The sequence below is a fragment of the Stegastes partitus genome, unplaced genomic scaffold, assembly GCF_000690725.1.
Source record: "Stegastes partitus isolate 25-593 unplaced genomic scaffold, Stegastes_partitus-1.0.2 Scaffold540, whole genome shotgun sequence".
Taxonomy (NCBI): domain Eukaryota; kingdom Metazoa; phylum Chordata; class Actinopteri; family Pomacentridae; genus Stegastes; species Stegastes partitus.
Window position 1 is genome coordinate 336,177 of NW_007578271.1, and position 11,849 is coordinate 348,025.

Here is an 11,849-nt window from a genome sequence, read left to right on the forward strand (position 1 = left end):
AGAGGATGGTAAAGATGCTTCAGGGTGAAACTGGACTCCTTCATGACTTCACTGAACCAGTTTTCATGTTACTGAGCAGCGGCGGCCGACCCGTTCAGCAGCAGCTAAACCTGAAACCAGCGGTCAGAGGCATTCGGCTCAGCCTGCATCATTCATCACACTGAGCTGGACGAAGGCTGACAGCTCCACAGTCCATCCTTCATACTGAGTCTCACTTAGATACCAGCAGCCCTGATGCTCTGATACCAGCGGTTCTGATTCATCGGCCTGTGTACCTCATTCTCACTGCACCTCAGAGGAACCAGATGAAGTGAAAACTGTGAGATAAAACACAAAACAGAGAGAAACTTCGTATGTAGCTGTTCAGTTGGACAGATGCTTCAAAACAATCAGACATGCTCACTGTGAAGCAGCCTGACATCAGGTGGATTCTGTGGGGGTGACAGCTGAAGGTCTGAAAACACGGACGTTTCCCTCCGTGGAGCTGATTTTGTGACCGTGTTCACAGATTTTCATGATGCATATTAAGCAGCACCACAGTGATGATCTCTGCTTCTCACCCACTTACTCCCTCTTGTGTTCTGCTGCTATTCCTGTCCGAGCAGCTCTGAGTCAAAAAGTCCTGCAGGAATCGGAGCGCTGCTTCCACATCACACAGCCGGCAGCAACCTGGAAGCCCGGCCGCCCAACACCTGACGGGTCTCAGGGCGGTGCTGACGGCAGCTCCTCGCCGTCCACTCAGCGCCCACGTGCAGCACTCTGGCCTCGACTGGGTTCAGCCACCGGGTCAGAACATCAGCACCAGAATCCATTAAACACTCGGCTAATGTACGGCGGTTCAGTTCTGTGACTCACAGCTTCTATTGTGACTGTAAAACACTGATAGCGCACATTTCAACGAGGCTGCTTCAGGTTTGCTGCTCTGTATTTGGACCTAAATCATTTCTACTGTAAATCAGAACTCTGCCTTAAATAAGTAAAACATCTGTAAACCTCTATTAAACATGTTTGATGAATTTGATTTTTTTAGTGTTTGCTGCTGTTGCCTGTTTTTTTATTGTATTAACTGGCTAAAATAAATAAAAATATAATAATAATTTTGTCATGTAAACCCTGAATGCCATCCACCCGCCCATGAGAGCTTTAAAAACATGATTTTCATTCATTTATGGGCTAAAAATAAATAAAACATCCACTGCTGATATCTTAACTTCATTTATGTTCATTTTTGTTGCTTTTAAATTTATCAACTCGATAAATATTTTTTTATAAACCTGTATGGAACTTGTTTGTTGAATTCTTTACTTTTTTTTTTTGCTGTTGCTGTCTGTTTTGTTTTTATTTATTTACAAGCTAAAGTTGTATATTTGTATATACATATATTATATATTTTAAAATATGATTGTATTTACTGAAATAAAACTGAATATGAATCAGACCCACCCAGTATACTTCATAGACTGTATACAATATACTCCATAGACTGTATACAGTCTATGGTATATTCGACGTTACGTCACTAGAGCGGAACCGTGACTTCTCGCGGGACTTGGCGGCCCTATAAAAGCCTCCGCGGCCTTCTCTCGGCCTTTCTTTCCCCGTTAGCGGTGAAGGTGCAACAGTAATCGGTCGTCCCGAGCCCGGGTTCATCCGACACCCTCACCAACCAGCTGAACTGAGCTCAACCTCCGCAGCAGCAACATGCCTCCTAAATTCGACCCCAACGAGATTAAAGTTGGTACGTTTTCACTGTCAGCGGGTAATAAAAGCCTTTTCAGAGCCGGGATGGCGGCGCCCTGTGCCGGCTGCCTCCGCGCCGGTCGCGGCCTGAGAGCTGGCCGCAGAAAAACGGTAAAAACGGGACACGAAACTCGACGAAAAGAGCAGAACAGATTGTGTGTTTGGTGCTTGTCGGCTTTAGTGTGTAAAATGGATGAAATGTGACTGTTTAATTCTGGTGAGGGGATAAATGTGGGACGGAACCGAGTGGCTGCACGTGGAGAAGTTCGTTAGCAGCTAATGTGGCTAACGTTAGCTGCGGGCAGTTAGCATCAGAATAAATCAGGTTTTAGTATTCAGGAGGTTTACACTGCTAACAGTTTGGTAAATACGTTTATAGATATTATAGAAATTAGTTTATTTTCGTGCGAACGTTTGTTGTTGTTTATGTGTGAGTCGCAGCATTTAATCATTTTTTTAAGCTTCTGAATTTAAACCTCAGCAGGTTTACTGTCGATTTAATGACTTAATGGAGGCCAAACATGTGGAGGTATTTATTTATTCTACGTTTATTTATATTTAAGTGAACTAATTTGCAGAACAGGCATAATGGCATCACAGGATCAGTTATCAATGAATTATTTTAAAACTACTGTCAACACAATGTTTTGCTCCCTAAAGTTCCAGAAAAAGGTGAAAAATGTGGATCAGTTTTTCCTCAAAGAAAACAAAATATTGACCTTCATGAAGCTGCAGTGGGGACTTTATTAACCGTTTTTATGATTTCTTATGTCTCGGTAGCTGACAGATGGTTAAATGGCTGCATCACAGAGTTTAGATGGTTTAGTTTGTTGTTGTTGCTCTTTAGTTTATTTTTAAGCCTTAACTGGTGACAGCAGATGTTCTGGTCATTAAAAATTAAGGCTGTGATGATATTTCAGCCCAGTATTAGTTATTATTATAACCCTATTATATATTATAGTGACCCTAAGAACTGAAGAGGAGGTCAGTTTGGAGGTGAAATATTTGGATTTTTAGAAATAAAGGTATAATAAATCTGAAGCAGGTAAATCAGATGTTAGCTTGTCAGTGACTTCTGAGCCAAACATCAGAAGAAAGATGGTCCACGTTTAGTTTCTTCCTCTGATCAGATATTTGTACGGTTGCCTTTTGATAAATGACTTAATGTGCATAAGTGTGGGGATGTCTCTTAATTAGGTCATTAACACGCGGTTAATGAGGGATAACAGATCAGTGACTGAGGTAGTTTTTTAAACTTCTGTGGCAAGCGGACCACAGCGAATATTTATTTTAGTTTAATAAATCTGAAGGATTGAAGTCAGCTGTAGAATCTGTGGGTGCTTTTAATTAAACCTCCAAATAGTGATTTAATAAGTTGACTAAAGGTGTCACTGACATTTGAATTTAAGGAACTCTGACTGGAAGTACAAAGAATCAGTGAAACAGGTTGGATGTGAGCAGACATGAAAATAAAAGCAGCCATGTGTTCTGATCCACATATAATCCAATAATCTGTAGATTTAACCGTTTCTGGGTCCAGAGTTTGAATCTAAGCTCTACAACAGTTAGCTGGTTAATGGGACTGTTCAGTAACATGTGGGAGGTAATTTATCTTTATTCAGGTGTTGGTCTGTTGGGAAAAACTAGACGAGCACAAGAGCTGAAGACTAATTGATTAGTTGTCAAACACTAATGACCAGGTATCGAATGGATTGATTGGTTTGAGGCAGAAAGCTTAAATAAAACGTCCTGGTTTCTCTCCTCCATGGCAGTAAACTGTCATTTCACAGACCAAACGGCTAATTAATGATTTCAGAAAACAATCTGCAGATTAATTAATATTTTCATTCATCAGTTGCAGCTTTAATGAGCCTCAGAGTTGTTTTCAGGTGAATGAAGCCTTGAATGTCTGAAGGTGTTCTGACCTTCAGCAGGTTGAACTATGACTTCAAAGTGTTTCCATGAACAAATGTTAAAGATCCACTGCTCGTTTATAATTAATTGGTTCCATCATTGGGTTGTGATTAATTAGTTTCAAATTATTGGACAGTGTTTGATGAATGTCAGTAATTATTTCTGAATGTTTGTGCTTCGTTGTTTGGCTGCTGTGGTGACGTTAGAGTCAAACAGCAGCCTGATTGTAATTTCGCTTTAATGGTTCTGTGGCGTCTGTCTGCACATCATGAGTGTTTACCTCTTGTTTACCTGTTTACCTGTCGTTTACCTGTCGAGCTGTTTGTCTGAACGAAGCCTCCGTTTGTCTTTCAGTGTACATGAGGTGCACAGGAGGAGAAGTCGGCGCCACCTCAGCTTTGGCCCCCAAGATCGGACCTCTGGGTCTGGTGAGTCCTGGTTCTGTTGTGTGAAAGCGATCGGACCTTCTGGTTCTGTTGTGTGACAGCAATCGGACCTCTGGGTCTGGTGAGTTCTGGTTCTGTTAAAGCGAGCAGCCTCCCGCCACTACGCCTGTCTGCGGGTGACTGAGTGTAATCCAGTGGAGGCTCAGAGCGACCCGGCTTTAGGAAACAGAGCTGCTCGCGCTGATGGGCCGCTCTGTGCCGAAAAGTCCGGAACAACCCGGAGCTGTGACGTGACCTGAACTCGCCGCCGCCGGCTGCTTTGAAACTAACTTTGTTTTCTTTTGTCTTCAGTCTCCCAAGAAGGTGGGTGACGACATCGCGAAGGCCACCGGCGACTGGAAGGGCCTGAGGATCACCGTGAAGCTGACCATCCAGAACAGGCAGGCAGCGGTACGTAGACCCACGGGCCCTGAACGCACCACATCAGATTCATCAGATTGTCTCTTTGCTGCTGCTGATCTGAACCAGATCTGATCTCCTTCTGTGTTCCAGATCGAGGTGGTTCCTTCTGCCTCAGCTCTGATCATCAAGGCTCTGAAGGAGCCTCCCCGTGACAGGAAGAAGGTCAAGAACAGTGAGTGACTCTGAACTGGACTCCATCAGGCTGAACGCAGCACACCGCCGCCACACTTCATCCTGTTTCCTTCTCTTCCAGTTAAGCACAGCGGCAGCGTGACCTTCGACGAGATCGTCGGCATCGCCCGCGTCATGAGGCCTCGCTCCATCGCCAGGGAGCTCTCCGGTAAGACCTGGACGCATGTTTGGTCACTTCCTGGCCGTTCCTTCAGCCTCCCGCCACTACGCCTGTCCAACGGTGACTGAGTGTAATCCAGTGGAGGCTCAGAGCGACCCGGCTTTAGGAAACAGAGCTGCTCGCGCCGATGGGCCGCTCTGTGCCGAAAAGTCCGGAACAAGTTCATCCTGCAGCAACTATAAGATGTTGGAGAGGAAATGCAGACCTCAGATGTAAAGTTTAGATGAATCTGCACCAGTCTGCTGCAGTGTTGTTGTTTAGCATCAGTGTTGCTAAGCTAACGGTGGTTTCAGGCAGTGTTAGCTCAGTTTAGCCTGCAGCAGTCTCTGGGCTTTTATTGCTCCTGTCTCGTTTTAACTGATGTCTTGTTTGTTCAGGAACCATCAAGGAGATCCTGGGAACCGCTCAGTCCGTCGGCTGCACCATCGACGGGCGCCACCCCCACGATGTCATCGATGACATCAACAGCGGCAAAGTGGAGTGCCCGTCTGACTGAACAGGACGCCAATAAAGAGGAGAAAAACAGAAACCTGTCCTTGTTTTTATTGAATGAATGAAGCAGCTCAGAGGTTTAATGTTTAATCTGCAGAAAGACTTCAGGAGGTTCAGTTTAACTGGAGCTGCAAGAAGAGAAACTTACAAAAACAAGAAAACTTTGTGTGTATATATTGAAAATTAGAATAAAATTCCTGAAAATGTCAGTTTGGTTGATTACAAAAGGCAGAAGATGGTAAGATGTTTTAAAAGGAGTAAAATATAAACATGTTAAAATATAATTCCACAGTAAAGTAAGTTAACTGCATAAAACAATAAATGAGTTACAGGTTTTAAATGTTTAAATTATGAATTCTAATTTAAAATGCACTAATTAGTCAGAATAGAAATAAAAACGTCACATAAAACCAGCTTCAGCATTCGTCTTGTGACATTAAATCCAAAGTTTGGACATTTATCATCGTCATAAATCACAAAATGCTGTCTTCAGGAATTAAACCTTCTATAAAACCTGCAGAACAAACAGGAATGAAAGTGTGAATGTAGGAGCTGAAGACTTCTGGCTTGGAGAATGGAAAAACTCATTTTTATGAAGTTACCTGGTTTTACTGCAAACGGCTGATTACGGCCCGGAAAGGGCAAAAAAATAAAATGGAAAATATCTTTTGCAAGATCTCACTGGACTTTCTCAGGAAAGTCACACCAATCCTGTTTTGTGAAAACTTTACGTCTTACTGCCTGGATGTCTTTATATTTTAGGCCAATATCAAAATAAAACTCGTACAGGTGGGCGTCCTCTCCTGTTTCTCCAGACTGCCAAAAAGACCCACAAATATTTAGACGGTAGTTTTCTTCTGGTTGCCATCCAACGTTCAGGTGCTTTACCGCCACCTGCTGGACTGGAGTTACCTGTGGTTTAGCGCGAGCCGGAGAAAATCTTGAGATCTCGCAAAAGATACTTTCTTTTTTTTGTCCTCTTCGTGTTTTTTTTTCTTCTTTGTGTCCCTTCCGGGGTTCCGTAGCTGATAACTTCCATAAAGACTTTTTTTATACAGCTGGTTTCCTGAAATTTAATCTAAATATGCAAGTGAGGCTTCATCTCATTAAATATGCACTCATTTGCATATAAGAGCACTTTTTAGTTGATTATAACTAGTTACTGACTTGTAAGGAGAGAATGACAGCATCAGTTCTCAGTGCTGTAGAACAATCTAGAAATCAGCAGGAACATTTAGAATATCGTCCAGAAGCTGCGTTCTCTGCTAACGGTGATGAATCCTTTAGAACACAGAGTTTTAAGAAAAACATTCAAATGAATCACTGACGTCCAGTTTATTTACAGTCAGAAGCTTATTAGTCTCACAAAAACTCCCAATAATCCAAAGTTTGCTAAATGTTTTAGGCTTTACTGTAACATGGAGATGAATCAGATTCACAACACGTTTAGTTTTTATACAAAATATTTATTGAAAATCTGGGCCAGTCATATACAAGTCTACAAAAGTACAAATGGGTCAAAAACTGATCGGAAAAGGAACAAAGCGGTTCGCTAGTGCAGCTAGTTTCACTGGGAATGAAGTTCTGTTCATGAACTCGGTAACTAAGAGTCCAAATCTACGTCTGAGGGAAACGAGTTTCTACCAAAACCAGCATCCGATGGCAGCTCTCTGTTCTCTGAAGAAGCTTCAGGTTTAATTTGAGCCCATTTTTAATCCAACGTGTTCGACTTTTTAAACTTCTTTTGTTCACGTTTCTATTTTTCAGTCCGAGTGTTTCTCAGGTGTTCAGCGACTGCTGCAGGCTGCTTGTTTCCAGTATTGATCAACCTGCAGATTATTTCCAGCGTTAATCGACAGTTTGGTCTCTAAAGCCTAAAACAAGATATTCTGTCGGATCCAAGTCCAACCAACCTTGAGTTTACCGTCTATGAGCTCCGTTCATCACATCCGAGAGCTTCTGAAACTTTTGACCTGTTATCGTTGCTGCAGCCTTCTGTTGAACCGAACAGTGTTTGTGTGGATTAACGGACAGATGTCGGGCGGTGATGATTTGGACGTTGGCGTCGCTGTGCTTTGGGCTGGAAGACGACCTCCTCACTGAGCCAGGAGCAGCGCTGTGGTGACCGGGCGGCGCCTGAACGCACCACGCTGCTGACGGAGGCGGCTGTGACTCGTCCTCAGTTCTCCACCTCCTCCTCCTCAGCTTCACCTTCAGCCTCCTCCTCCATGCGCTCCTCGTCCTCCTCCTCGTCCTCCTCCTCTCGGCTCTTGTCGTTCTCCGAGTCGACCTTCTTCTCTTTGTCTTTGCGTTTCTGCTCTGAAACCTCCTTCTTCCCCTTCTGGCCCTTTTTGTACACTGAACACAAACACATTTGTCTTTAGGTTCAGACACTCAGCAGCTACAACAACAGTGTTAATAATGAACTTTTAAACACTTCAACGTCTAAATGTTCTGCTCATTATGCGGTTAAACGACAGTTGAATACACACACTTCAGTTATCTGGTTATTTAATATCTGATGACAAAGAGCATCAAACTGATACCATTTAGGTCCATAAAACACACTACATTTTCTAGATGAGCTGCAATACCTGGCTGCTCCACCAGGTGGAGCCTCTTGTGGTTCGTGTCCACTTTAACGTTTCTTATTCACGTCTATGTAAGCAGCCCTGCTGGTAGCGTCACGTTTCCAGAGATACAGCGTTGTGTTGCTCGCTCCTCATCTGCATAAAGTTGAGGCTACTTTATGCAAATTATATGCTGATTTATGCAAATGAGGGGCATCTGCTCTCTGCTCTGAAAACTTCTGACTAACTTTTAAACTAACTGCCAAAGCCAAAGTCTGAAGGTGATTGGTCAGACAGAAGATCTGTGATGCAGTCTGATGATCATTGTTGATTCCTTTTATTTAGACTGAAAACATGCAGAAATCTGCTCTGATGAGTTCGAGGCTGTTGCCCAGTTCTGTCGTCGTTTCTCTGACTGTCTACATCAGTCCGACGGGCAGACACACTAACTGGACCACAGCAGAACCGACGTCTTCTCACCTTCCAGAGCTTCTCTGAGCGGCTCCAGGAACCGTTCGAACTCCATCTCCTCCATCGCCGCCAGCACGTCGCCGGCATTCAGAGTTTTCCTTTTGGCCTTCATGGCAAAATTATTGGCACTGAAACAGACCAACACACGACTGTTAATGCTCTAACTCATGCTGCTAATGCTGTTAATGCTTTAACTCGTGGACAGTTTGACGTCCGGCTCTGGGTGGAGTCCAGACACTGGACTGAGTCCTGCTGGTGGTGTGAAGTGGTTTCTGTTCTCACCAGGAGGTGGCGTACAGGACGAACACGCTGGCTGCCTGAGAGATGGCTCTCCTCGCCTCCTTGGACACGTTCACCCCGTCTGGGAGCTGCAGGAGGAGGAGGAGGAGGAGGAGGAGGAGGAGGAAGACGCACAACAGACACACAAACAAGTCATTAACCAACATGATAAAGTTTCTTTAGACTCTTTATAAAAACATTGAACTTGTGTTGAATAATATTCTGGATCATTTCTAAAACCCCATTAAGTGAATCAGCTGTGTGTCGATCAGACCACATGCTTCATATCAACAACAATAAAATGAATTTATTCCTGACGCTGATCTGTGGAAGCTTCTCATCACGTCTCAGCCCTGAAGGGACAACGATCTATTCTCCGATCAGCCGGCAGGATGATGGACTGACTGAGAATCTCACTGCTGAGCTTCAACCAAAACTTCTGATGGTGCAACTACTGATTTCTTTGTTTCTCTATTACTCGCCCAATTCTTTTCAGAATTGATCCTTTGGAGACCAAACTGTCTCCAGATCAGTTCATGAACTTACAGCCACATGTTCTGACAGAACCGGGCCTAAAACCTGTACTGCTTTTATTTTAGTTAATGTTACTGAACTGATGAATGTTCTCACCAGTAACTGAGTCCTGTTCTGAGCACTGAGGTCTCTGAATCTACTGATCAGTTTAAATGATCGATCACATGTGATTGAAACACTCTGTAAACTGTTGATGCTGCGCGTGGAGGTGAATGATAACTGACGTCACCTGCTTCCTGTTGACCGCCATCTTTATTTTGGTTCTGAATCCAAAGCGCAGCTCGTGAAACGAGTAAAAACTCTTTAAAACGAATCAGCTGCTGGACTATGTTCCGACCCGGACCGTTAGAGGACCCTCTGAGGACCACAGAGACGCGTTCTGGGGTCTGAAGCGACCCTGTGGACTTTCCAAACCTCGCTGGTTAAGCTGACTTGTAGAAAACGTAACGGTTAGCTCGGTGACCGGGTCGTGCTAACACGAGCCGGGGCTCGGTGCCGGTGCTCGGACTCACCGCCTCCTTGATGATCCGGGTGATGACGGCGTTGGGCAGGTTCAGGTCTTCGGGTCTCTCCGCCATCTCTGTCCGGGCCAACGGGTCCTCAGAGCGGCTGGTTCTCGGGTAAAACCGGGCAGCGCAGGTTAGTGCGAAGCTAGCCGATTAGCGCCCCGTTAGCCTGGAGCTACAGAGCAGCTAGCTAACGTTAGAGCGCGTGCAGTCTGGTGAGAGATGTAGCAGCGTGCGCGCGCACAGCGGCCAGGTGTGTGTCCGACAGGTGAGGTCCGTTAGAGTTGAGGCGAAGCTGCACGTGAGGCCATCAGCGCTGGTTTGTGTTTGACGTTTCCCGCGAAGCTTCAACAGCCACGAGCCCCGCGACGCTTCTTCTTCTTCTCCTCCTCGGAGGTTTCTGGCGGTTGGAGCGCTGCGTCATCAGCGCCCCCTGCTGGTGGATCCGCCGGTCTGTGGTCAGTCAGTGCAGGTACTGCGGTGGTTTAGGAAGAGGAAACACATCAGGAAAATAATGTTTAAATACCAGCAAACAAACACAAAGGAGATGAGAAAAGCCCTCCGTTGTCTTCTTCTGTTTAATTGGCCCGTTTCTGTCAGTTGGTAAACAGAGACTTGGTGCTTTAGCGCCACCAGCTGGTGGCTCAGAGTGTCTGTCTGCGCAACAGCCATCAAAGAAGGCAAAATAAAGATATTTTAATAAACAACAGCAACAAGAAAATAGAAGCTGAAAATAATAACTTCTTCTTTATGGTTCACAACTAACCGGTGCTTTATCACCACAAACTGGTGAGGATGTGTGTTTAGTTTGAATTTAAATTTAATTTCCCTTCTGGGATAAATAAAGTATTTTTCATTTAGCACACCAGATAAAGAAGACAAAAAACAAGAAAAACAGCCTCCACAAACGTTTATTAAAGCAAAAAAAGAGGCAAATGAAAAGTGGGGAAAACATGTAAAAAAGGAGAAAAAGATTGTTGACATCTTTTTTCTTTATTAACAATAAAGACATAAATCGATATTTACACCAACAGACATGGTTGGAGTGTGAATGCCTTGTATTAGTAACACCCATTTAAAATAAATAGAACTGAAAAAAAAGAATAAATAGGAAAATAGAAAAAAGGAAAGAAAAGCTCCCTGACAGCGTTTCTTCTGTTTCAGGTTGATCATCATTATTATTATTATTATTATTATTATTATTATTATCAGTGAGCTGGTGCCACAAACTGCTGAGTGTTCAAAAAAGAGAAAAAAGTCCGGAAAGAAAAGTCGTCTTGTTCTTCACTTGGAGGTTTATTGGCAAGAAAAAATCACATTAGAGGAAAATAATCAGAATGAAGTGAGGAGGTCTGATGGACTTCACAGTATTTGTACTTCACAGCTCATTCTGTACTTGTTGTTTGTATTTTACGTGATATTGTAGCATCATAGCTTTAATATTTAAATTATTTAGGTACATTTTTGTTTATGTATGTTGTGTTTTGCATTTTTCCGCCTTTTTTTTTTTTTACATTAGTTGTGTTGCCTTCTGAGTTTCCTGCTTCGTCTCTTGAATTAAAATAATTTTTGTTTTCTAATAGTATTTAACTTTAGCCCTTTGTTGTTGTGATTGTAGCGCAATAGTTTCCCAGGTCTGGGATCAATAAAGTATTTCTGTTCTGTTCTCTTAGAACACTTTGTAAACCCTCATGATTGAAAACGGCCACATCAGTGAAGCTGTTTTTCTGATTTTAGTGTTGATGATGCTGTGATTTCATTTCTTTGCTGATGTCTGACTTTTGTCCTGTTTGGATTCTGTTTTTTTCAAACAGCAGTTTTCTGACTGACATCAGATTTTGTAAACATCAGCTGAAAGCTTCGGGCCGGTTTTCCAGCTCGATGTAGAACTGAACTGAGCCAGTGTTGTAGAAGGATGTGTGTGAAGCACCTCTGGACTGGAACACGTTCGCTAAAGTCGATATATTCTGGTTGTTGCTGATGAATATTAAACTCCGGCTGCTGGACTCGCGGCTCCGCTCGCAGCTCGGTGACTCCCAGAGAGCAGGTCAGGGTTTGTTGGGAGGAAAAGGTATTTAGGTGGTTTCCATAGCAGCTGCAGCCCACTCGCTGTAAACTCTGGGAGGAACACGAACGCCCACCG

General features: G+C 43.7%; 2 protein-coding genes across 3 annotated transcripts; one reads left to right on the top strand and one right to left on the bottom strand.

The window, feature by feature from the left end:
- Positions 1-1,573: 1,573 nt before the first annotated feature.
- rpl12 (ribosomal protein L12) lies at positions 1,574-5,383 on the top strand. Of its 2 annotated transcripts, none has more exons than XM_008288096.1 (6): positions 1,574-1,738; positions 4,009-4,082; positions 4,392-4,490; positions 4,593-4,674; positions 4,756-4,842; positions 5,232-5,383. In XM_008288096.1, exons 1-6 carry the CDS (start codon positions 1,702-1,704, stop codon positions 5,348-5,350), a joined length of 498 nt encoding a protein of 165 aa, XP_008286318.1. In that variant the 5' UTR covers positions 1,574-1,701; the 3' UTR covers positions 5,351-5,383. The 2 variants fall into 2 exon arrangements, with proteins under 2 accessions (XP_008286318.1, XP_008286319.1); XM_008288097.1 differs by lacking the exon at positions 1,574-1,738 and adding an exon at positions 1,760-1,851.
- Positions 5,384-6,791: 1,408 nt separating this feature from the next.
- Positions 6,792-10,130, bottom strand: pole3 (polymerase (DNA directed), epsilon 3 (p17 subunit)). Its single transcript, XM_008288098.1, has 4 exons — positions 9,713-10,130; positions 8,670-8,755; positions 8,397-8,515; positions 6,792-7,704 (listed from the first exon to the last, which is right to left on the bottom strand). The coding sequence occupies exons 1-4, from the start codon at positions 9,776-9,778 to the stop codon at positions 7,526-7,528; spliced, it is 450 nt and encodes a 149-aa protein (XP_008286320.1). The 5' UTR covers positions 9,779-10,130; the 3' UTR covers positions 6,792-7,525.
- Between the last annotated feature and the right edge of the window lie 1,719 nt (positions 10,131-11,849).